The sequence below is a fragment of the Castor canadensis genome, chromosome 2, assembly GCF_047511655.1.
Source record: "Castor canadensis chromosome 2, mCasCan1.hap1v2, whole genome shotgun sequence".
In the NCBI taxonomy this organism is placed as follows: Eukaryota; Metazoa; Chordata; class Mammalia; order Rodentia; family Castoridae; genus Castor; species Castor canadensis.
The window spans coordinates 98,926,044-98,952,837 of NC_133387.1; the positions used below are offsets into that span (position 1 = coordinate 98,926,044).

At 36.9% G+C, this 26,794-nt stretch overlaps 1 protein-coding gene across 4 annotated transcripts in view; it reads left to right on the forward strand.

The window, feature by feature from the left end:
* The window catches only part of Sugct (succinyl-CoA:glutarate-CoA transferase), a 734,230-nt gene that overhangs the window by 621,823 nt on the left and 85,613 nt on the right, over window positions 1-26,794 (forward strand). For all 4 annotated transcript variants that reach the window (XM_074065358.1, XM_074065360.1, XM_074065359.1 and 1 more), the window contains one exon: window positions 22,749-22,812. In XM_074065358.1, the coding sequence (XP_073921459.1) occupies window positions 22,749-22,812 (64 nt within the window). The remainder of the gene's footprint in view (window positions 1-22,748; window positions 22,813-26,794) is intronic.

Consider the following 26,794-nt stretch of genomic DNA (forward strand, 5'->3'; position numbering starts at 1 on the left):
AAATGTTCTGTAGTCTCCCACAACCACTGTGTTGGCGTTTATATATGCTTTTAGGTCTTTCAGGGTATGTTTGATGAAATTGGGTGCGTTGACATTGGGTGCATACAGGTTGATAATTATTATTTCCTTTTGGTCTATTTCCCCTTCTATTAGTATGGAATGTCCTACTTTATCTTGTTTGATAAATGTAGGTTTGAAGTCTACTTTGTCAGAGATAAGTATTGGTACTCCTGCCTGTTTTCGGGGGCCATTGGCTTGGTAAATCTTCTTCCAGCCTTTCATCCTTAGCTTTATGCTTATTTCTGTCCGTGAGATGGGTCTCCTGTAAGCAACAAATTGTTGGATCTTCCTTTTTAATCCATTTCGTCAAGCGGTGCCTTTTGATGGGTGAATTAAGTCTGTTAACATTAAGCGTTAGTACTGATAGGTATGTGGTGATTCCTGTCATTTAGTTGTCTTAGTTGTTTGAAGGTTTGATTGTGTGTACCTAAGTTGAGGTTACTCTCTACTGTCTTGCTTTTTCTTTTCCTGTGGTTTGGTGCTGCCTGTCTTTTCATGGTTAAGTTGGGTTTCACTTTCTGTGTGCAGAATCCCTTGAAGAATCCTTTGCAGTGGTGGCTTTGTGTTCACATATTGTTTTAGTTTCTGCTTATCATGGAAGACTTTTATTGCTTCATCTATTTTGAATGATAGTTTTGCTGGGTAGAGTATCCTTGGGTTGAAGTTATTTTCATTCAGTGCCCGGAAGATCTCACCCCATGCTCTTCTTGCTTTTAATGTTTCTGTTGAGAAGTCTGCTGTGATTTTGATGGGTTTACCTTTGTATGTTACTTGTTTTTCTCTCTTACAGCCTTCAATATTCTTTCCCTAGTTTCTGATCTTGTTGTTTTAATGATGATATGTCGTGGAGTAGTTCTATTTTGATCTGGTCTGTTTGGTGTCCTGGAGGCCTCTTGCATCTGTATGGGAATATCTTTCTCTAGATTTGCGAAATTTTCCATTATTATTTTGTTAAATATATTACGCATTCCCTTTGCTTGAACCTCTTCTCCTTCTTCAATGCCCGTGATTCTCAAGTTTGGTCTTTTGATGGAGTTGGTGAGTTCTTGCATTTTCTTTTCACAGGTCTTGAGTTGTTTAATAGTTCTTCAATTTTTCCTTTAATTACCATTCATCTTCAAGTTCTGAGATTCTGTCTTCTGTTTGTTCTATTCTGCTGGATTGGCCTTCCGTTTTGTTTTGCAGTTCTGTTTCATTCTTTTTTCTGAGGTTTTCCATATCTTGGCTGTTTTCCTCTTTAATGTTGTCTATTTTTGTCCTGAGTTCATTTATCTGTTTTTCATTGTGTTCTCTCTTTCACTTTGGTGTTTATACAGTGCTTCTATGGTTTCCTTTATTTCTTCTTTTGCTTTTTCATATTCTCTATTTTTGTTGTCTTGGAATTTCTTGAGTGTCTCCTGTACATTTTGGTTGACCCTATCCAGTATCATCTCTATAAAATTCTCATTGAGTACCTGTAGTATGTCTTCTTTTAAATTATTCTTGTGGGCTTCATTGGGTCCTTTGGCATAGTTTATCTTCATTTTGTTGGAGTCTGGATCTGAGTACCTGTTTTCTTCATTCCCCTCTGGTTCCTGTACTAATTTTTTGCTGTGGGGAAACTGTTTTCCCTATTTTTTCTGTTTTCCCGTCTTTGTCTTTGGTGTTGTTACTGTCCCTGTACTGTGTGTAATTAAGTATTTTCTAGCTTGTAAGAATAACAATGGTAATATTTAGAATGGAAGGGTGAGCTGAGATGGAAAGCAAGAAGTTAAAGAAATGGGAAAAACAAATACACAGACTGGAGGGAGAAAACAGAACAGGGTATCAGACAAGAATATTTCAAAGGTGTAAACAGGGAGCTTTAGTGTCCTAATTGACAGTAAGCTGAACAGACATTAGAGAGACAGAGAGAGGACTGAAAATCAAAAATAAAAAAAATAAAGGTAAGAATAACAATAAAAAATAAGTAAATGAAAGAAAAATCTATTTATAAAAATGTATTAAAATAAAATGAAATAATAGAAAATTAAAAAAAAAAACCAAAAAACCAAAAAACTTCCATGTTCAAATGCAGTGAAGTCTCAGTCTCCAGTCCTGGAGATGGTGACTCAGATGTTGTTCTGTAGTGGTCTCATCAAAGGGGACGCATAAAGTAGAACCAAACTACACACACCCGCACAAAAAAAACCCCACCAAGTGTCCCAAGTTCAAATGCAATACAGTTTCAGTAAGTTTTTCAGCTTGCAGTTGTAATTCAGTTGTTCTCTCATCAAAGGTAGGGAGAAAAAGAGAAAAAAGAGTCTGGAGATAGTTCTGAGAATGGAATCTGCAGCTGTGACTTGCCTGCCCACTGCTGTCAGTGTGCTGTTGCTGGAGGCATTATTTATGCAGATCTCTGGGGTGAGCTTAGCACTCACCTGGCCCCGCAGGCTTTGTTTGCTCAGCGTTCTCCTGTGCGGGAGCCTCTGCTACAAGCTTTCCCCTTTCCAAGCACACTGGGAGAGGTGACACTGCACCTGGTTCTCAGGCCTGTGTGTTATTTACAGTTCATGTGGGAGGTGGGTCTTCCCCCCTCTTCTGTGAAGTTTTCCTCCCACTGCCACTTTCACAAACTTTCCTGCTCCTGCTTACTGGGCGGTGCTGCTGCTCCTGCCAGCCGCCCTGTTTGTTTACAGCTCATGTGGGAAGTGGGTCTTCCCTCCTCTCCTGTGGAGTTTTCCTCCTTCCGCCTCTATCACAAGCTTTCCCGCTCCTGATTGCTGGGCGTGCGCCCCTGCTCTCGCCAGAGTCTCTCCGGCCTGCCTGGCTTGTTTATTTACAGTTTATTTACAGTCCCGGGAAGGATCCCCTTCCTCCAATCTTCGGTGCTCAGGGCGCCCACCCTCTTTCCTGTGTCTTTATTGCTTATTGCTTATTACTCAGTTTCTCTTTTTTCCCTGGGTGGAGGTCAGTCTGTCCAGGGGGCTATGCTGCTGTGGCCCAGGCTTGTCTGTGGGGGTACCTGGTCTGTGTCTTCCCAAGCTGTCTGGGTGCCGGCAACTGGCAGCCCGTGGGCCCTCCTGGTTTCTCCCTTTAACATGAAGTGGAGATTCTCTACCCCGGCTGGAGATGTGGAGGGGTCAAAGTTATGCCTTTTCTCAGTGATTATGCCTGCAAAGTGTGTCTCCAGCGTCTCTCCAAGATTTTACTATAGGAGGCTCGCTTTCTGCTTCCTCCCTCTAGCTGCCATCTTGGAATCCTCCCCATTTTGTATTTCTAAGTCATTGTTATTCTTTCTGTAGTCTCAAGCAATATAAAGTTGTAGCATTTTGGAAACGGTTTGCCAAGCATCCTTCTTCCTCTTCAGCAGTGGTGTCTAGACCACAGTTCATTCTCTTGTAAAATAGTTCTCACTTATGTGAGTCCCAAGGCCTCTATGCTCCTTTTACATCGTTTACTTTTACTTATTAGCAAGTTAAAGTATCCACTCAAAGTGTTGCTGTGTCCTTTGTGTCTGGTACCCGTGCTGACACATAATTACATCCTTCCTCATAGGCATGGTTTCCCCTGAATACCCACCCAGTTCATATTAGAACTCAGTTTTTCAAACACTGAACTTTGACAAACACTGTTGATATCAATTTAATGGATACATTTTGTCTAGTTCTGAATGCATGGGTCATAAGTTTAGTAAGAGAATTTTGCCTGCTCTAGGAATGCTGCAGTTCTAGCTTTCTATGTACAAAATAAGTGAAGTATATATAATTCCACTCATTTTTCATTTAGGATTATCTTATTTATATAACTTTGTGCTTTGGATGTTTGTTTGTAGCTTTCTTCTATTGTTAAAAAAAACTTTTTGAGCATAATTTTAATATTCCTCCCAAATGTTCTATCATTTATAACATTATTATTTATTATTCTACTTTTGAACACTTAGCTTATTACCAATCTGATAGTGCTACAAATATGCTGAGATAAGCACTTTTATGTATAAGTAAGGCTTTTTATTTTTTAAAGCTTATTCTTTTAAGGGTGGATGTGGCAGTTAACACCTATAATCTCAGCACTCAGGAGGCTGAGGCAGGAGGATTGTGAGCTCCGGCTCAGCTTTGGCTGCACAGTTTCAGACTAGCCTGGGATTCTTAGCAAAACTCTATCTCAAAAAAATTATTTCTCTAGAACAAAGCCACAGAATTAGAATTACTTTGCCAAAGGCTACATTGTAAAAGTTCTTTGTATATATATTGATTAAGCCTTTTCTCAAAAGATGTATAAATTTACAGCCTGACTTTCAAGGTAAAAGTAATGTGCCTCCTTTTATCCCTGAAAGTCATGTACTTATTTAAGCATGTGCATATTTACAAATATTGTAAGTAGATGGTGTTTCACTTGTTTTAGGCATATCTTTGTGGTTTGACTTTGTTCCTTGGATAGCTTTTCTTAAATCAAGTTTATTTGTATAAAACTAATTTGAAGCTTAAGAAAGAATTTTATGAAAGATCCACCTGTGGGAAAAGGGACCTTGGAATTTGTTTGAATATATGCTTTTTACTTTGTTAGTAAAACCTGAGGCCATACAATATAGCCATCTTCCTAGAATGCTGGTCTATAGGTCTATTCTGTGAGATCTTTACACAACTTGGAGGTTATTGATGAAGAAGGCTTTATGTAAAAACTAATAATAACAATAATAATAATAATCTCAGCTAAATTTATTTAATGCTGTGTGCCAAATGTTGTTCAGGGCTCATACATATCTGTATAATTATCTCAATAACCTTTGAAGCAAGCAGAATTCCTATTCCTGGATTATTAAACTAAGTTGAGAAAGAAACTTTCTAAACACTAAGCAGTTTGCCACATAGCTGAGCTAGAAAGTTTGCTATCAGAGCCTACATTTGTAGTCATACGGGATGATGCTACAATTTCTTTTGATGCAATCCAAAGTGGACTTCATTCATATTAAACTCATTTTGTGATACCTAATACTGTTTGCTCCAATTCAAAACACATAGGAAATAAAACCTTCAACACATATATAGATATATAATTATGGCCACTTTGGTTGGGGACTTTATATCACAGGTAATTAGAACCATGTGATAAATACTTTCATAGGTATAAGATTAGAAGAAGCATTGAAATTGTTCTGAGATGGCCAAATAAAACTTCACGAAAGTAGTGCCATTTAAGTAGCGTTCTTCAGGATATGTGTTTACAAAGAAGATACTAATGCAGATGTACTTGTGTAAAGGGAATGGAAACATATTGATAGTGGAGGACATTTGAATAAGTGTGATACTCAGGAATCTGTAAGTGTTCAATGTTGTATGTGGTCCCAGGCAAGGGTAGGAGTTTTGTCCATGCTAAAAGATTTGGGCTTCATTCTGTAAACCAGAAATCACAGCTCAAATACAAGTACCAGCCAGAAAAAGTCAATGAGTAAATTAACCTAGGTGACCAGCAATAGGGATGGTGGGGACCATGGAAAATAGGAAAGCATATGCCACAGCTAACAAGAACTACTGTTTCTCAGCTTCTGTGAATTAGGTATAGGGACTACAGATCCTTTAGTTTTCTATGAAAATTCTTAAATCCAAGCTTGTTTGTGAAATATATGAATTTTCAACCTTTGATGTAGGAAAATGAGTTTTAGGGGGCATTATTGATGTTGGAAGATCAGGGTGTTCAGGTGAAAGTATTTTAACCCATATATTGTCTTAACAAGGCTCTGAAGTAGATGATATTAACAGGTGCTATAGTGCAGAAGTTGAAGTCCAGAGAGGTTAAAAAAAATTAACCCCCGAATTTTCTCATGCAATTAGAAGATTCAGAACCCAAATGGTTAAGTCTCCTTTTTACTAGTCAGTGCTGCTTTCAGATAAAGCACTATCTTCTGAAATACTTGCCAAATGTTCCTTACTTCCTTATTTTAATTTCTAACTGCTCTTATGTTATAGGAAAAAAGAAAGCATTTGTGAATCATTCCTTCATAGTTGATGGCAAAATGTGAGAAAATCAGTATTTAGGGGTCATCAGAAAATAATTCACCAAAGAGCAAGGTCAATATGTGCTTCTGCATTTATATATATGGTACACATTCATGACTGTGCCTGAATTCAATGATTTGCATAGATGAATCACTAAAACAGAAGAAAGATAGATTTGACATGAAAACAGTATTTGGTTTCAAGTTTCTACTATGTTACTGAGAGTGGCAAAGCTAATTCCAAAAGACCACAAAAGAGGATGAAAACAAAAATACTCTTCCGTGAAAACATGTGCAGTGAAATATCACCTACCAGTTGACTTAAGCATGACTGTTGCTCAAAATGTTCCTGTCTCTATTATAGTGCACCTCCAGTCCCATTTGGATTACAAGATTGGGTAAGATTTTGTTTGTTTAAATAAGTGGTTGTAAACTAAACTGAAAATTCTAGTCCTGATGATCTATCTGGGTATAACTCAAGAGCTAGAATTCAGTGTGTCTCAAGGCTGCTCTACCAAAAGAGTACGCACCAAAGAGCTTAAGAATGACAGGTATTTATTCCCTCACAGTTCTGGATGCCAGGGGTCCAAAGCAAGGTATTGGCATGACCACATCCCTGAGGCCCTTTTCTTGCCTTTCTCAGCTTCCAGTGGCTTTAGGTATTCTTTGGGTTGTGACAGTACCACTCTGTTCTCTTCTGTTCATCTTCTCTGTGTGTCTGTTATCTTCTCTTGCTTCTTTCTTAGACACAGGATTTAAGTCCAACTTCCATAATCCAGGGTCATATCATCTTAAAATCCTTAATTCAATCCCATTTGCAAAGCCTCTTGTTCCAAATAAAGTAAAATGGACATATTCAAGGAATTGGAACCTGATATATTTGGGTAGTCATTACTCAACCTTCTATGGACAGGATAAAGTATAATTCAAGGACTATCCTAAACAAAACGTGTCTTAGACTATAGTACTCAGCTCTAAGGAAAGTCTTCATCATCACTGTGGGAAGGATGATATTCAAATTAGACTGGTAGTGTCAAGTGTGAGGACTCGAATATAAAACATACTTATAAACAGGAAGCCACATCACACAGCTAGAAGTCTGAAGGCAGTGTTTCCTATGATTCTGAGGAAAGGTAGAGGGAGCAGCCACTGTTTTGGATGCTCCATTGAGACATGACAGTGCCATGAAAATACAGGGTGAAATGTGTCTGTAAAGCAGGTTGATGACACATGATTACAATTATGAGCCACTGGATTCACAAAGTCATCTAGGAAAACAGATGTGCACGAAAAAGGCTCTGGCCTAACTCTTGGCTGGGTTCATGTCTTTCCTTTTCATTTTCTGTGTCTTACCACCAACCCTACTCTCTACTGAACATCCAAACTAATTTGAGCCAAAATTATATATACATGACCTACTCTTTTCATGCTGATAAAACCCCTGGGCATATCTAAAGGGTCACTTGCCCACAGTGTTATCAGTGACCCCCTCACACTTATCAATATAACCTTCCCACACAGAGTCATGTGGGAGCTCCTTCCTAAAATAGCTTTTCTTATTGCTTTGTCTAGAGCAAGCATGCATCTCCCATGCATCTGTGTCTTCACTTCTGAAATACAGACAAGAGCTCCTTTAGGGTCACAATCCAGATGAGATGAACAGGACATGCAGAGTGCCCCTCAATAGTAAGCAAGTGACAGGTGCTGTCTTCTGACACTCACCCTGTTTTTTCTTTATGTTTGTGCTGATTAAACTGTCTAACCTGATATGTATGCACTTAGAAAATTTTGTCCACTCAGAGTTTACATATTTCTTCTTTTTGTCACACTTTGTCCAACTGATTTTTTCTTCCTCACATTCTTTGGCACTTTGTTCTCTGAGAGATTAGAGTGGTTGGCTGTGATCCACATTTAAGTGAATTTTGATCAACAAGTGAATATTGATGAGAGAAGTGTTTACTTCAGTGGTTTCTGGAAAGGACCAAGAATGATTTTTATTAGCGTATATTAATTGTGCATCATAGTATTTCACTGTGGTATTTCATACATACATATATTGTACATTGATCAGATTAACCCCTCTATCGAATGCTCTCTCTTCCCCCTTCCCCATTTTTCAACGGCTTTTAGCGGGTTTCCTTTATACATAGACACAGTACATTTTGGTATTATTCACTCCCCTCATTCTTTCTCACTCCTTGCTTCTCCTTATCCCCCCCAAACTATTTTATTAAATATAATTAATGTTGTCTGCCTCTCATGCTGAACTTCTAGAATCTTCAGAGTCTCTGGGAAGAGGAAGAGTAAATCCAGTCAGAAAGATGATCTATTCTTAGAAGTAATCAAATCTCACAGTTTTCCCACTAGGCAGTTGGAGGATTCCTAAGAATGAAGGAGTTATATGGTTCTTGCTAAGTGAAGACAGCACACACAGTTATACTGCTGGCCACCTCATGGAATGGTTCCTCTCACAGGGTTTTGCAGGCCCCTGTGCTGGAGGGGAAAGAATGCTTTCTTAACTTTCACCAGAGTTTGTAGCAGCGGGTTCTGGGATAATTTAATTAAAGATCCCACTGCCAAGGAGGATTGAATTAAAGATGTGAGTCTGGACTTCTAATATCCTGACTTTAAAGTTCATAAATTACCTTTATATTTCACTGGGTTCTATTGCATTTCCTATTTTATTTAATAGCTGTTATTCTTCTTATTTCCTGGGCTAATTAATCTTGGGAAAGCTTGGAGCATCAAATTAAGCCTCAAAAATGTAGCATAAAGAGGATACAATGATATCTGGAAAACCTCTCCATTTGACAATACAGAGGACTACATGACCAGAGAAATCTGCTAGTACAGAAATGATGCATGCAGAGAACCATGTACTGAGACCAGCATTAGCTGTACCTGCTGACTTAGAACTTGAAGATTGGGGCCATAACAGAGACAATGGCTGGAAGTGTGGCTCAAGAAGTATGCAATGCCAGCACGCCTAGCACTGGCCTACATTCAGTGACCAGTAAAACAAACACATGCACAGAGAGAGAGAGAGAGAGAGAGAGAGAGAGAGAGAGAGAGAGAGAGAGAGAGATGGAAAGACAAAGAAAACAAAAATCTTGAGCCCCACACGAGATAGAAGAGAGAATAGAGAATTCAGAGTAAAGTTTGGCATGCAAAATTCAGCATTCTGAGTGGTGAACTAGGTGAAAAAAACTAAAACCTGCACTGAAACTAAAAGGGGAAATGAGAGATTCTGGCCTGTTTTGACTTTGGCTCTTAAAAGAAAGATATAAGAGAAAAATCTGCCATGAGATAGTCTAGCTATTCTACCTACAGGACAAGAATTAATTCCACTTGGGGCCCAAAAATGCCCAAGCAGAAAATTTAATGTGATGTGGTCTTATTTTGGTGCTGCTTCTGAGTACTTGGAAAACAGAAAATGTAAATCATCTCAGGATAAAGCACAAGCACACAGCAGACAAATTAAATAGTAGATTAAACACAATGGGAGAGAAGATTCATGATCTGGGACGTAGAGTGAGTGAATTAATTAGAATTCAGCCCAGAGAGACAGAGCAATGTAAGAGATAGGGTGACCACATCTAAAATATAGCTAATATATGTCTAATATAATATCTAAGGTGAAGTTTTTGGAAAAGCTTGGGAGAATAGAGGCATTGTTTAAACATGGTTGCGAATTTCTCAGATTTTTAGAGACATAATGACTCAGATTCAGGAAGTCCTACAGTCTTAAATCGGTAAAAATCAGACTAGATTGCTGGTGGTTAAGCTATACAAAATCAAAGCCATGAAGATTTTTAAATCAGCCAGAGGAATGAATGTAGATTACATACAAAGCAATGACAATTAGGCTTATATCTTACTGCTTATCAGTACTTCTTATAGTATTAGGAATTGAACTCAGGGCCTCATGTTTGCTAAGCAATACTGTACCACTTGAACCACATCCCCAATCCTATGTCTGACTTCTTGAGAGCAATGGTGAAAATCAGAAGACCATGGAATGACATCATTAGCATGCTGACAGAAAATAATTGTCAGCTCAGAAATGCATAACCAACACAACTCTCTTTCAGAATAGAGGCAAAATAAAGCAAATTTCAGGAAGATTACAACCAAGAGAATTTTCTGTGTATAGATGACTTAGGAAATTCTGGAAGACATTCTATAGGAAGAGGAAGTACAGCCACTTATAGAAATGCCTAAATTTTTTTAAATGTTCAGCAAAAATTATAGCAAACTTGTGCACTAAAAGTCATCAATCTTGAAAAACAATATGATACTGTCTAAATTTTGAATTTAAAAGAGAAAGGGAGTGAAAGAGAACTTAAATAGTGAACACAATAGCAGATAACTGTGGTTCCCAAACTGTTTACTGAGGTACCCATGATATCCCAGTGAGCACTCAGGGGTACTGCAGGATGTTTTTGCTTTCCACAGCACAGAATGCTAGCTCAAGAGAGTTCACAATTTCAACACTGCACCACAGTATTTATCTTGCAATGACTTTTTTTCCTCCAAGGCATTGGAGAAGATGGATCAAATCCAGGGCTTCTCACATGATAAGCAAATTTTTGCTTTACCACTGAGCTATACCTCCAGCCCTTCACTTACATGCCAATTAAACTGGGTTTTGATAGGAAAAAAGCAAATACTAAGAGAAATCAATATGAAACATTAAACAGTGATGGAAGTATATGATTTTATTTCAAGACTCAAAGTTTGAATTTCAGGATTCAAAAAGGTGCACATATGCTATTAGAAACCAATTGTGGTTATTTAGGAAGGAAATAAAATTTCTTCTTTTCATTTATGACCATTACTTTTTCAAATTACTATTATGGTGCATAAATACATATTAAGTTGTTTTTACCTAATTAGTTAATAAACAAAATTACTAAAGGAACAAAACTAAAGGTTTCCTTTTCCTTGAGGCACTGTGAAAAACTTAGTGAGATGCCAAAAGTACCAGAAACACTAAGAAAGCTTGAAACAGCTGGCATATAACTTGGTGTGGAAAAACTGTTTATGTATTAATCATTTTTTTATTTTGTAGGTATGAAGTTAAAATTTCTGGATGAAAAGAATAGTAAAAAGATAAAACCTATATATTCCAAACAAGCAAATGTGGGAAACATTGTAGAAAACAATGTCAGTCAATCTCAAATAAGGTGAGATTGGAATTATTTTCTGGTAGGGCAAAAAGTAGGCACTAAATAAGGTGCTAAAATGAATTAAAACATAGCAATAATCTCTATGAAAATGCAGTAAATTCTTCAAATATATGATAGGATGAATCCTTGCATTTTTTTTTCTAAGAGACATACCTAAAACTTAAAAATTTAGAAAGACTTGAATACATGGGCACAAAATGAAAGATGAAAAAAATAACAAGCCAAGATTAAGCTAGTGTACCTATATAGTATTGTTAGGCACTGCAGACTTTAAGACAAAATGCATTGCTGTACAAGTCACTTTTTGACAATAAAAATTTTAATTCATCAGATATAATTATTCTAAAATTAGTAAATAATTGTAAGTCAATAAATTTGACAACTTAGTGGAATGACAAATTTCCTATAACATTGGGTTATTAAAATTTAGTCAAGATTAATGGGAAAATCTGGATTGTCTTATCCATTAAAAAAATGAATAATTAAAAATCTCCTCATTAAGTGAGCACCCATTCCAAGCAGTTTGAAAATGATCTTTTACCAGCTATTGAAAAACCAGATAATTCAAACTTTTCACAAAGACTTTTACAAAATAATTACTCTAACTCACTTTATGAAATGATTTACTCTTGATATGAAATAAACAAGAGTAAACAAACAAGGACAAAACAATAAAGGAAAATGAGGAGTCAATATCATTCATGGAAACATACAGGCAAACTTTAGAAACATTGGGAAATAGAATGCAAAAATTAGTTCTTGAAATGAAAGCTTGTTAAACATTAGAAAATTCATTAATTTCTTATGTGGACAGATTAATAAAAAATTACATGGTCTTTTCAATAGATGGATAAAAGGCACTTACAAAAGGGAAACATGTGTGATATACATTTTTACCAAACTAAAAATAGTCCCCTTAATTTGATAAGGTAATAGTATAGTAATTTGGCACAAACATATTCAATGATAAAGCATTATGTACATTTCCTTTAAAACTAAGAAGATTGAAATGTTTTCTACTAACATGGTATTCACCAAAAGAGTATGAGAACAAAATAAAAAGTGTAATTATTAGAAGGGGAAACAAAACCGTAATTCTTAAGAGATGATATAATTTTATAGAAAATAGAATATATAGATGAATTATTAGTAAGAATCTTTGCCAGATGTAAAATCAAAATTTAAAAATTAATCTCACCTCTCTATGCACACAAAGTTTTATTTAAGAAAAGAATTCATTTTAGCTGTTTAGCTAATATGTACTGCTTTTGTTAAGGATAAATGTAATGAAAAATATACAAAGCTTTTAATGAAAAATGTTGACTATAAAATATTAAAATGTCTTAAATAGAAAACTAGCATAAATGTTTAATGGGTAGTAAGACAATATTTTAACGGCATTGCTTCTGCCCAATAGGGTTTTCCCGGAACTTGACAGGTTAACACTAAAATTTATAGAGAAGAGTTAAGGGCCAAGAATCCCTGAAGACAGAGGATAAGGCAAGGGTGGGCCGTGCTCTTGCCAACTGAAACAGGTACTTACTGTAAACCTGCAGTGATAAGCCAGTGTGGTATTGGAAACAGCACAGACAAACGGAACACTGAATGGAACAAAGTGCCCAGAAAATGTGCAGCGTGCATAGAAATGACACATGGCAGAGTTGGTGCTGCAGATTCATGAAGAAAGAAAGGACTTCTCGAAAAGCGCTCCAGAGGAAACCTCCTCCCATCACACAAAAACTTAATTCCAAGTTTTTAGAAACAAAAAATGGAAGAAAAGTTAGATTCATAGACAATTGTTAGGAAATTAGCAGAGGGTTCTCATGAGCCCTTTACCAAAACAATTTCCTTTGGTAGCATCTTGTAAAACTAGGACGTAACATCACAATGAGGATATTGACACTGATGTAGTCAAGTTTAAGAACATTTCATCCCACAGTGTTGCCACCTGTTACCCTTTCACAGCCCCCCACAACTTTTCCCCTCACTCCTATCTCTCCCCTCACTCCTCCACTTGTAGAATCTTGTTGTCCAAGAATTCTATGAAAGAGAACGTAACACTGCAACCTTTCCACACTGGCCGCTTCCATAGAGCATAATTGCCTCAAGAGTCGTCCAGGTTTTTGTGTGAATCAATAGTGTTTGTTTTTATTGCTAAGGAATAGTCTACCACAAGGATTTACCACACTTGGCTTAATGTGATTCATCAGCTTAAAGACATTGATGTGATTCTTTTTGGACAATTACAAATAAAACTGCTATGAATATTCATGTGCAAGTTTTGGATTTAAAAATTTTTTTACTTAAGCAACTTCTTTTTAATTAGCATGTGCTAATAATACAAAATAATGGGTTTAACGATGACATGTTCTTATGTACATAACATGATTTGATTACACTCACTCTCATTGCCCTCTTTTCCCCTCTCTCTGCTCCAGCAGGTTTCCTTCCTCTTCCCATGTAGTTCTTCTGTTTTCAAGTGTTTTTTGTTTTTAATTCTGATCCTACATATAAGAGAAAACATGATATTTGTCTTTCTGAGTCTGACTTATTTCATTTAAAATGATGATCTCCATTTCCACCTACTTTCCTGAAACTGCATGATTTCATTCTTTGTGGTTGAGTAATATTCCATTGTGTATATATCCCATATTATCTTTCATTTTTTGGCAATACTAAGGCTTGAACTTAGGTTCTTATGCTTGCTAAGCATAAGCTCTACCACTTGAACCATGTCCCCAGCCCTTTTTGCTTTTTTGATTTTTTTTTTTGCCTGGGCTGGACGTGACTATGATCCTCTTATTTATGCCTCCTGTGTACCTGGAATGAAAGGCACATATTACTAGGCCTGAACTTATTGATTTAGATGGGGTCTCTCTAACTTTTTGCCTGGGATGTCCTTGAATTGTGATCCTACTGATCTCTGCTTTCTGATTATCTGGGAATATAGGCATGAGCCATTTTGTCTGTCCTCAGTTGATTTGTGTACAAGGTAAGAGGTAGGGATCTAGCTTCAGTCATCTATGTGTGGATATCCAGTTTTTCCAGCACCATTTGTTAAGAGGCTGTCTTTTCACCAACATATATTTTTGGCACACTTGTTGAGAATCAGATAGCTGTTACTATGTGGGTATATTTCTAGGCCTTCTATTCTGTTGGCTTAAGTGTTTCATTTTTGTTCCAGTACCATTCTGTTTTTATTACTGTGGCTCTACAGTATGGTTTGGAGTCAGGTATTGTGATACTTCCAGCATTGCTCTTTTTGCTCAGGATTGCTTTGGCTGTTTGAGGTCTTTTGTGCATCTATATGAGTTTTAGGACATGTTTCTAGTTCCGTGAAGAATGTCACTGGAATTTTAATGGAGATTGTATTCAATCCGTAGATTTCTTTTGGTAATATGGCCATTTCTAGCATGCAAGTTTTTTATGAACATGATTTCATTTACTTGGGATAAACACTCACAAGTGCAGTTGCTGGATTCTATGAAGCTACATGTTTAGTCTTTAACGAAACCACCAAACTTTTCCAGGGGTGAGAACAAACATCCTTGCTTTGTTCTTGATTTTAGAGCAAAAGTCTTTAATTTTTTGTGTTAAATATGATATTTGCTGTAGGTTTTTGTACATGCTTTTCTCTCTTTTTTTGTTTTTGAGATAGTCTTGCTATGTAGCCCTTGCTAGCCTCAAACTCCACAATCCTCCTGCACCACCCCCTCTCCTCCTGGGATTACAGGTCTATACCACTATATCTAGCTGCACATATTCTTCATTAAGTTGAAGATTTTTCTTTCATTCCCTAACTTTCTGTGGTTCTTTATTATGAGTTGGCCAATGTTTAAGCATTTGTAAGAAAATTTCAGAGACTATCTTTACCTGTTAAAACTAGGGGAGAATGTTTAAATATCATAAAAAGCACAGAATTTATAAAAAATTAAGGTCAGTAAGTTGAGAATACTGACGTTAAAAATTTTTGTTTATCAAAGCAACAGCCCACAAAGTGAGTAATAAATAAAGGCATAATATTTTCAGTTCTAGCATTGTCAGGATTTGTATCCATAATATATGAAGAACCTTTCAGAATCAATAATAAAAAATATAATTAAGCCAATAAGAAAACATACAAATGACTTCTAGAACAAGCATTTTATTAAAGATGAATTCTTCAGTGGATTATTAAATAGGGAAATATATTTAACCTCATTGGTAAATCAAAGAAACGTAAGCTCAGCCTTCAGTAAGCTATCATTTCATGGCAATTACATTGGCAAAATCTAAACACGCTGAGGACACCAAGTTTTGCTGAGGATGTATAGCAAGTAAGAAATAATGGTCTCTACTAGCCAGAATGCTTGGTAAACTATTTAGGAAATTAAGTTGCCATTACCTAACAAGTTGTACCAATATGTACCCTATTTCTTATAAGTTCTAGCTCTAGGTATATGCCCTAGAGAAATTGTTCCAGGAAGAAATGGGTCAGTGGTGGCCTTATGTGTTAGAAAAATAACTGCCAGCAACAGAAAAGTAGACCAGTAAGTGATGGAATATTTACACCGTACCATACTCTGTATCCACAACCACCCAGTACACAGCCACCTTTCACAACAGATGCATCTCAGTGATCATGTTAAGAGAAAAAGTAAGACAGAGAAAAGCTCACATGCATGATTTTGCCAAAATAAATGTGCAAACTGGGTGAAATCAAGTACTAAACTGTTGGCACGTATACACACAATGTGGTACATGTATGAAAAAAAGTAAGGAAATGGTTAGTGAAATCTGGTAGACGGATTACTTGGGCTCATCTGAAAGACATTGGGTACACTTGGGTCTTTAAACCTTGTGGAAATACTATGTTTTTACCCTGGGGGCACAAGTATTCATTTATTAGTGATTACTAAGTTATGCTTGTATGCTGTAATTCTTCTTTGCATGCGATGCTTCTGTGACTAATAGTCACAATTTTTTCTTTAAAGTTAAGTTTTTGTATTTATTTGTTTATTTTTTTGATGGTACTGGGGTTTGAGCTCAGAGCTTCACACTTGCTAGGCAAGTGCTCCTCCACTTGAACCACACCCTCATCCTTTTTTGCTTTGGTTTGATTTTAGATAGGGTTTTACACTTTTGCCTGGGCCAGCCTTGGACTGCTGCCCACCTAATTTGACCTCCTGAGTAGCTGGGATGAAAGGAAAAGGCTACCATGTCCTTCAGGATGTCAGTAACATTTTGCCTGGGTTGACCTCAAACCATGAGCCATGATCCTCCTACCTCTGCCTCTCTAGTAGCTGATTACAGATATGTGTCACCATGGCCAGGCCTGGTTATAATTTATTAAATTAAACAGTGAAATGGCTATCTTTCTGTGCTTTAACTCTATGATAAAATTTAGTTATGCTTAATTGTTTCAAGAAAGCAAGAAAACCAAAAACATCAGTATTTGAAGTGATCTCTCTTACCTCAGTAAAGCTCAGGGCTTCCCTGTTAGCTTTTTTTTTCATGAATTTTATTTTTGTGGGCACAGTTTTTAGAAATAATTACACTAACGTTTAAAAAATGAATTGTTAATTTTGCCTTCAACTACATAGCTTTTCACTTGGTATTCCAAGATTTCTTTCTTATTATGCTAATGATTGACTAAATTGATAAAATGAACAATACAGGTTGAGGACCCTTAGTCTGATAATCTGAAATCCCAAATCCAAAACTTTCTGAATGCTCCACAAGTGGAAAATTCCACACCTGTCCTATGGGATGGGCCACAGCACACTCTAAAAACATTGCATAAGATTAGCTTCAGGGCATGAGTTAATTTCATGTTACCCTTGGATCCCATGCCCAAACTGTCTTATTATGTGTATACAAATATTCCAAAATCTGAAAAATTGTGAAATCTGAAAGACTTGTGATCCCAAACATTTCATATCAGGAATACTCAACCTGCGCAACGAAAGATATTACTCCAGTGTTTTCTGCTTTATAAGCTATCATTGCATGTGTGTGATTTTCTGAAATTTCTTAACAAAGGGGAATGCTGATCAGTTTATTAAAGTTTGGCACAATTATTTTGCTTTTATAAATGGATGTGCTCATAGATCACACTGGAACTTCATAGCCAAGTTCTTAAAATGAATACATTTTGGAAAGCCATAAAGCAATTTCGTGACTAGAGAACTCTAGGGATTTAGTAATAGCTTAAAACAAAAAGTACTCCCCCCCCACTATAAATAAATAAATAAAACCATAAGAGGCATCTGCAGCTTACCCATTTAAGTCAACTTAATTCTAAAACATTGATAAGCATTTGCTGAACATCTACTAGAAAATGTTCATGGCTCTAAGCATATACCTGTTGAAAAAAATCTCTGGCTTGATGAATAAGACTCAAGAGTCAGTCAGCAAGGCAAACAGTTTTACTTCTGCGGAAAGGTGTGCAACCTATAAAGGGCTAGTAACCATGCACACGGGGTGGGAAGTCCACTCGGGTTTTTATCCCTGATGCAACACTGCCCCCTTCTCCTATTGGTAGGAGTCAGGGTTCACAGTCTTTCTCAATTAACTATAGATGAGATAAGGGGCAATGTTAACATTTAACATTCCAGGAAGCCATGAGTTAAGCAAGCATAATGAGCTTCTGCTTTAAAGTGGATTTACCTGGGTTGGGTATATAATTCTATTTCTTTGATGGGAAAGACAAGTCATCCCTTCCACATACCAGAGGACAAAACAGATGTATAGCAATAACAGACCAGTAATACATTTAAGTCAAGTATCCATACAGGGATGTAAGCTTCTTAAGAGTAGGACCTTGCTTGTTCTGTGACCTAGTTTTTTCTTAGCAAGTTAACATATTTGATAAGTTTCTTGTATGAACATATGAATGTGCCCCAAATCCATTCAGCTGGTACTTGGTAGAACCAGAGTTTGAACCCAGTCTGTTGACAATGTTGGCAATAGTTGTGAGTTCACCTTGTACCAGGGACAGTAATCAGTGCTTTGCCTTCATCACCTAACTCCAAAGTCCTTAGAAAGAGATGATACTATTCTTTTATGTTAATAAAGGTCCCAAGCCTCAGGATACTTCATTGTTTTGCCAAAGATTACCTGTGAGTCAACCTCTTCAAAACTTGAGCTACTATGACCCCAAATCCTTCTCATTTCATAGCCCTTGGAGTTATGATGGCAGAGAATCCTTAGCTACCTACAAGGGAGCAGTTCAGCTGATTAACTAAATGGGCCTCCTGGTGCCAAATAATCTGTTTGGCTAATTTTCTTTCTCCAGTCAATGGACTAATTCATTTTACAGAATTAACCATATCGGCTAGTTTTTTTCAACTTTTTTCTTTGACTGAATCTTGAATGCCAGGAACCTGGCTAAATGGTTAGGGTTAGACACATCTAAATTATTATTCAAGGTCAGCCACTTATGAATTGTAAGATCTTGGTCAAGTACTTAACCTCTTTAGATTATATTACCTTATCAGTACAAATGGAAATGATGGCAATTCCTGCCCAGTCTGGCTAATGAGAGAACTGGATGAAAGAACTGTGTAACTCCTAATATAAAGCCTGACTTTTAAGAAGTTGTATTGTGCAGTAGCTGTTATTATTACATTTATCATTACTATTTTTAACCTTGACACTTAACTTCAATATTGTCTTTGTTCTATTGTCTTTACTGATTTCCTTCACCTAAGTTAGTTAGCTTTGTCCCAAGATAGGTGGAGTTAAGTATTTGGTTCTCATTAGGTATTGTTCCTTCATTACAGAGTTTAAATTGTGTTAAGAAAATTGGCTGAAGTCTCTTATGTCCTATCCTGTTTTCTAATTACAGGCATTTTTAATGTAAGCTTGTTCATCTTTTTACTGCCAGCCCCTTTGTTGTGCCTAGCATATCAGTGCTCTGTGGGGTTTGTTGAATTGAATGAATGATGGTCCAGTGATGATTTACCATGGATGGATTGGTCCATTATCTTTTGCACATTGATCTATTCTCTTTTGGTTTTGGTACATGTAAAGAAAATATAGTCTTGAGCTAAATCTCTTGCTTTCCATAAAGATTTTTCACTTTCTATATAGAGGGTATTAATTTTTATTTTTTGCACTTCTTTTGGTCTTGCCAGTATTGTATTACAAATTTTTCTTCTGCTATAGGACTTTATAAAAAGATTTCTTTAGCTTTTGTTTAAACTTTTATTTCCCACATCACTCTAAGGTATATATTTTACTCTTCCCCCATCATTAATACAGTACCATTTGACTCTATCATTAGGCTGTCAATCTGTAAAACCCTTGAGAAAAAAGGAGAGTCCTTATTTTAAATAGGTCTGATACTTTGCTAAAGAGGTTAGTGCACCATCTATAATTCTATTCTTGTCAAGAATAGACTTTTGAAATATCAAGGAGAAGAAATGAAATTTAGAAGAGCTACCAAACCATGAAAGATCTAGGAAGAATAAAATAAGTAAAAAGGAGAAAACTGTAAAATCCAAAGACTTCGCCAAATGGACAAAACTCACCATGGAGTTCTAGGGAAGGTTTTTGTTTGAATTTTAAATAACCCAATATATAACAAGGAATGCCCTAAGTGATCAAACTGAGGGTAAAGGCATGAAATTCACCCAAAGAAAAAATTATAATTGGAGGTTCCTAAAGAACGGTTCTCAGTCCCTTGTTAGCGGTCAGAAAATGGAACATTTTTTATTTGAATTTTTCAGTGAAGTTGATAGAGATTGCAGTGTTATTACATGAGGAAAGGAAAGGGGAACGTTTAGTAACCATTCTCAAAGAAATGTTTTGCAAGTGGCGGTGGGGGTAGTCCCTTCATTTCCAATGAAGTTTAGATGAGACAATTGCCTGAAGTGAAGCAGGAGAGATTTATGTTAAGATTCAGACAGACTTCCTGGGCTCTAAGATTCTCAAAAATGTTACTAAGGAGAGCAGTATTTGCCTCACAAACAAGGCTGGAGAGCTTCCCAAGATTCCAAATCACCATGCCGGGTTTCCAGGGACAGCACTGTCACTGCCCCAATTGTCCTCTGGAATAATCTGACCTGATTCACCAAGAAAGCCTATGGAATGATATAGACTTCAGACTTTAGAATAAAAAAGGTAGCTGATAGCAAAGCAGGGAATAAGTCAATTCTTTCTGCAGATGAGAGCTCAGGCCAACCTATTTGCTTCTTAATTGTACAAATGCTACAGCAAATGAAAAATGGCAGTTAATGTCTTTTGCCAAACATGAGACAAATATACACTTTTGCTTAAACTGAGTGGTTTTCCATGCAAAAGAATTGCCTAGGTTAAGGTTTCACATGGGAAATATTATAGATAGACAGCAGTCAGGGTAGGAGTGAAGGCGGTACAATCCTTTAAACAGCTTCTGTGAAAAATTTCACTCAACTGCTGTTAGCTTATGCTTCACAGAACTTTGACATATGTCCCTTGACCTTTACTAACTACCCTTTCACGTTTGACACTTAACATTTGCTACATGATTAAAATTCAGCGTTAATTAATTTCAACACTATCAGTTAAGTTATATTTAGCTAAGAACACTCACTTTTGTCTTTTGTGAGTAGCACTGCAGCATTATTACAAAGAGGTAGTCAGGAGGGCAACAGAGATATGAGAAGAGAAGAGTGATTCAGTGTGCAGATAATTGTTTCAAGTGAAATTTAGCTTGGTATTTTTGTTCCTGTCCTTGGTAGAACTGAGATTTAGCACCTCCCGCTGGCAGTTAGCCCCCACCCCCACAGAGAAGGAGGCTGTGCTGGGTGGATGCTGAGAACGAGCCTCACCAGAATTAAATTATAGCACAGTTCTAACACTGGCAAGAATTTTCTTTGGCCAGCTCTTGGGTACAAACCTGGTGATCCTAAAAGAGAGGGGAGTCATTGCTAGCAAGGGTCTCCCTATGATGTGGTGTTATCCCAAATGAGGGAGGTTGACAGGATTGTTTAAAGAGCATGGCCTCCCAAATAGTAAGCATTCCCAGAGAAAACAGTAGAAGCCAGAGTGTTTAGCCAACCCAGAGTTGTAGTTTCAAGCTTTAAAAAGTCACCCATGAAGTTATCTTATTGATGACTTACTGTCTTTTTGCTGACCAAAAAAGCTCATTAGAAATGGATAAAATTCAAGAAATTTGACCTCTTTCCCTGAGTTTTCCAAGAGAAAACATTTTTATTAGCCTCTTTAGTTCATGGCCTTCTGCTCTATGAAAAGATTTTGGTAAGAATATACATTGGCAGATCTTGCTTATATGTAAAGCTCAAAATGCTGTAGCATCCTTACAATTATCACTCTTTGGGATTCTGGCATGAATTTGTGGTCCATTAATTTACTATGCCACTGAAATACTTTGTTACCTACAGAACAGAAAAAGAGAGCCTCTACACTTGAGTATACCCAGGTATCCTGCAATTGTGTAAATAAAATGAAACAAACTTTATGGCATTTTCATTTATATATCACAGAATATTTTGCCTCCAGTAATTCTACTTTTATATTCCAGAGTCTGGTCCAATGCCTTCATCTCATCCTCTACCTATAGTTGGAAGGCATTTCCTGCCCACTCCCTGAAAAAGAATTCCTGCCCCCTTTTTCAGTTTCTGTAATCAAGTAACTCAACACCCACTTGGATTTTACTAGTCAGTCGCTACCAGAATGGTCCTGAACAAGCAACTGACCTTAAATCTTAACTCTAAATATTTTTTTTTTATTCATAGGACACTGAATACCTATCTTAGTCACATTGCAATAGAACCTACTCAGTCCTCTAGGATGGCATCTCTGGCTTTTTCTTAGCTGATTTTGTTTCCCCCTTTCAGGATAGTAGAGTCCTATTTCTGTAATTTGGCTTATGATTGAAGTCTTACTACAATTGAAAATATACCTGGTTTAACCTCCTGGTCCAGGCTTTTGACCTGGGATTCTGGGCTGCCTGTTACCTGGCTCTACTCATGTGCTTATTCATAGCAGCCATGTCTCCAACCACCTCAAGCAGTCAGTGGGCCTTCTTGACAGTAGACTCTGATTCACCTTTCACACTGGATTAAGTCTCCCCCTCCCACTAAGTAGATTGCCAGGAGTGTGTGTGCTGCCCCAGTGGGCTCCTTTGTTGCAGGTCTTAAGTCCCCCCCATCCTGCTGTGCTGCAGTTACCTGGACCAACTGCAGCAGAAGTATGCATTTCTTCTTGCTATGAAATAATGCAGGAAGAGGCCGAGCTTTGATCTTAGAGGAGCATGCTCAGATGAGAGAGGAAAATCATCACTATATTTAGGAGGAAATAACATTTTTTTAAGAGTGGGAAGATTTTATACAAATGTAGCTTTCTAGCCTTTGAGTCTTGTAATCTTTTTGCATCACTTGGTATACATGATATAAGGAAACATATTAACTTCAAATATTTATTTTGAAGGGAAAAATTTAAACATCTTTGTGTCTTTTAATATTTTTTGTGAATGTTGGCTGAATGGCTGTGCATAGACCTTGAGATTGAAGACAGTTTTATTTTGTAAGTTATTTTTCTCTCTGTTTTTCCATTTTTAGGTGTTACACAATGGCCTTGTGATGGAGATGAAGCATCCCACAGTGGGGAATATTTCAGTTCCAGGTTTGAACATTTTTAATATTTTTATTGACACTTTCCACCATTGAATTTTCCCATATGCTGTCTACAGCTGGTAGCTGATGATTTCCTGAACAGCTTATTGAGACATTATCCAAACTTATAACTCTGGCTAAAAGGTGATTCCTAGGACCACACCCATCAGAATGCTTACTGAAACTATAGTTTCTATGTATCTTAGCTCTAAAGAATGTTTGAGTGATCAGTAACAAAAGTGTTCATGTTTCCTCATTGCATTTTGTGCATTTATGTACATACAAAAGTCTATCATGTAATTACCAATGGATACACAATAGTAGACATGCCAAATATTTAGAAATATATGGGGTTTATATGAGAATGAGAAAGAAAACAGGCAAGATAGAAGTGCTCATTATCTTTCAGAACTATAGTTTAGGGAATGGATCTTGACCTTGTATATTAAGAAACAAAATGTTAGCTGGGTACAGTGGCTTATGCCTAAAAGTCCAACTTCTTGGGAGGCAGAGATGGGAGAACTGTGGTTCAAGACCACTACAGACAAAAAAGATTAGCAAGACTCTTTCTCACAGGAGTGGTGACAAATTTCTGTAATCCCAACTATGAGGACACATAGGTAGAAGAATCACAGTCCAAGTGATCAGCCCAGTGCCCATCCCTAAGCAAAAACCATGAGACTGTATCTGAAAAGTAACCTAAAGCAAAAAGAGTTGGAGATATGGCTCAAGTTGTAGAGTGCTTTCCTGGTGGGTACAAGGCCCTAAGTTCAAATTCCAGTACTGCCAAAATATGTTTTCATTAACCCAGAATAGATTGCTCTTTTGTAAATTGACTTGTACAAGCCAAACACACCAAAGACTGCTGCTTAAACCAAATGCCATTTTTTTTTTCATTTCCAGTAGGTCTCAGACGTACTGCCAGAGCATCCTTTGGTCATTCATCCAAAGCATAACAAAAGCTTATGATCACTATGTCACCCCACAGACTTCTTTTCCCTAGTGATCATGAAGTGACCATGGCTCAGATCTGTTGTTTCTTCTTCTCGGCATTGCAGGGAAAACACTCCACAATCTTCTTCATTGTGTCCTTATATTCTAGATTTTATGTAAACCATGCACTTATTACTTTTAAAAATATTTCTTCCAATAGAGGGCATTGAAATTAGCCAGGGAATAACTTTTGTTACTGTTTTCCTAAAACAATTTCCTCATGACTTTACTTGGAGTCTGGATACATTCCACAGCTACCTACCTATGGAATACGCCTCAGCTACCTCAGTCAAATGGCAAGAGCATTGACTTCTAGAGGTATCTGATCTCATTTTTGAATAAATGCTATTGTCAATTTCATTCTAAACATAATCTAAATCTCGTTTGAAGTCAACTTGATAATAATTTCCCACAGTAGACCAGACAATGACCATTGGCAAACAAAATGGATAAGAAGAGGGAAGTATGAGAGTGGAAGAGACTTAAAGAGAAAATACAGAAGTATAAGAGCAAGGAACATTACTCATGGATTAAGGAAGATAACTGAGAGAGTAGTATAAAGCTATCAGGATGGAGATCAAATGTTACAAGGAAATGTTATATGGCACAGAAAGGTAGTGAAGAAAATGCTGATAAAAGCTAAGGCCATTCATTCATTCACTCATATTGGGGAAAACAGAGCACTCCATTTGGTCCTGGGAGCAGAAAAATAAGCCAGACAACTTGGCTTCTGGCCACATTAGAGCTTGTTCTTAAAGGAATGTCAACTGTGAACAACCATTAAATATTTCTATAACTGTGCTGTCACAGAGACTGATGGGGAAGGATGAGGCCTTAGATAGTTTGAGTGATCAGAGAGGTTGACTTAGAAACTGAGATTGAAGAATAAAAACAAGTTGGCATTTGAAGAACAGGGGAAGAACATTCCAAGCAGAGAGAGAAGCCTGTGAGAAGACCCTTACATAGGAAAAAGCTGGGTGTGTTTTTGACCCTATGAAAGAGAAGGGAGGAGAATGAGGCAGAAAATGACACTGAAGAGAGAGGCAGATCCTTGAGGCCCCATCAAACTGGATTTACCCTAATTTTAATTAGGGGAGCAAAATAACACAATTTATAGTGCAAAACAGGGATTCCAGTTAAGAAGTTACTTCAGGAGCTTAGGTGATGGTCTCTTAAATTAGTGTCATAGAAATAAAGACAAAGAGAAGAGGGTGATCAGAACAAAAACTGTAATCACAGTACTTTCAATCTTTAAAATGCTTTAAAAAGCATTTTATCTGGTCGTTTTTAATTTTCTAACAGTGGAACTGATCTTCCAAATGAAGTCAAAACAGTTTTTCTGATTGATAGATTTGTACTCTAACCATTTAGCTTTCCTCCTTTGTCCCCATCAAATTCTCCACATGTCTCTTGGAACCATGGGCCCCAAACCATAATTCACGACCCCATGTATTTGCTGATGAGGTCCTGCCCTCACTGGGATCACCAGTGCATTATAAGAAAGGATAAGCATTTAAAAGTCAATAGAATTGTCAGCATGACAGTGAGGAGAAAAGAAAGTCAGTGGCTAACATAGAATGAACTCACTGTATGTAACACTCTCTCAATCAATCAGGAATTTCCTGACTTGCAGGGTAAAGGAATGAAGAATTGATCTCAGGAAAAGGGTATATTTTTAGATGCCTACAAGGGAAGAATGGCGCTTTTGCTCACTTTAACTTATAAATACATCATTAGCAGTTGCCAAAATAATGCTGTGTAACAAAGAATCACAAAATCTGGGTGACATTCAAGCAAAAACACATGTGTGTGGACCAGTTGGGCAATTTGGATACAGGTTGGGCTCAGCAGGGTGGCTTTGTGTCTGGTTCTAGGTCTGGCTTGACTCCTCACTGCAGGTGAGGCTCAGTTCTGCTCTCTGTGTTTCTCATGGCAATGCTAAAGACCAAGAGGGCAAACAGAAGCCATCACACCATTTAAGATAATGAAGTTGAATTAGCAAACCTTTCTGCCTACATCACATTGGCTAAAGTGAGTTTTATGCTATATCCAAAGGGTAGGGAAACACATGTCGTCCTTTTTAAAAGAAACTTCAGTTACATGGTGAAGGGCATGGTCATAGGAAGGAATCAATAATCAGGAGCAAAAGGTCAGTTTACCACAATAAAATTCTCAGCTCTACAGCTGTCTCTTTTTTACCTCTCTTTGGAAAACTTTTTCTTTCTTTAACTTCTGTAGCGCTTAGGTATCTTTTTGTTATGTCTGTGTTACTGACTTATCTTTTATGCTTTCTATACATTTACCAATATGAGAATTCTCTAATTTGAAATGAAATGGGTGTAACTAGGTTATTTTTTTTGAATTAGAATATAGATGCTTCTTGAAGGCAGTACATGTGGATTCCTCAAGAAAGGGAAATGACAGTCTACCTTTTTTTTTTAGCTGTACTAGGGTTTGAACTCAGGACATCATGCTTGCTCTACCACTTGAGCCACTCTACCAGCCCCTGACATTTCTACTAATACATGTCAGATAAAATGATTTTTATCTCCTAATTCAATGTATCCCACTAAAAGGCTACTTAGGACAAGAGATATTAAATACAAAGGGAATTTATCAGTAATCACATTTAAAAATTTTCAACCAATGTTTACTATACTTTGAATGGGAATGGAAAATTATTTGCCTCCTCAAAATCCTTTTGGAGGATAAAATTTTAATCATTTAGTGTATGATTTGAATATTTTTAACCATTACTCATATGAAAATACAGCAAATAGTATGATCTAAATATTCCCCTTTATTAATTGGTATCTGCTGCAGTCTTCCTTTTCATATCATTTCCTGTCAACTTTATCTTTGACAAAATTAAAAAAGAAATGTCATTTGTGTATGTAAATGCCATAGTTAGAACATGCAACTATCTCTAAATGAGTTTTAGTTATGCTAACACTATTGTTCTTAATTTCCTATATTGTTCACTAAAGTACTCTTTGAGC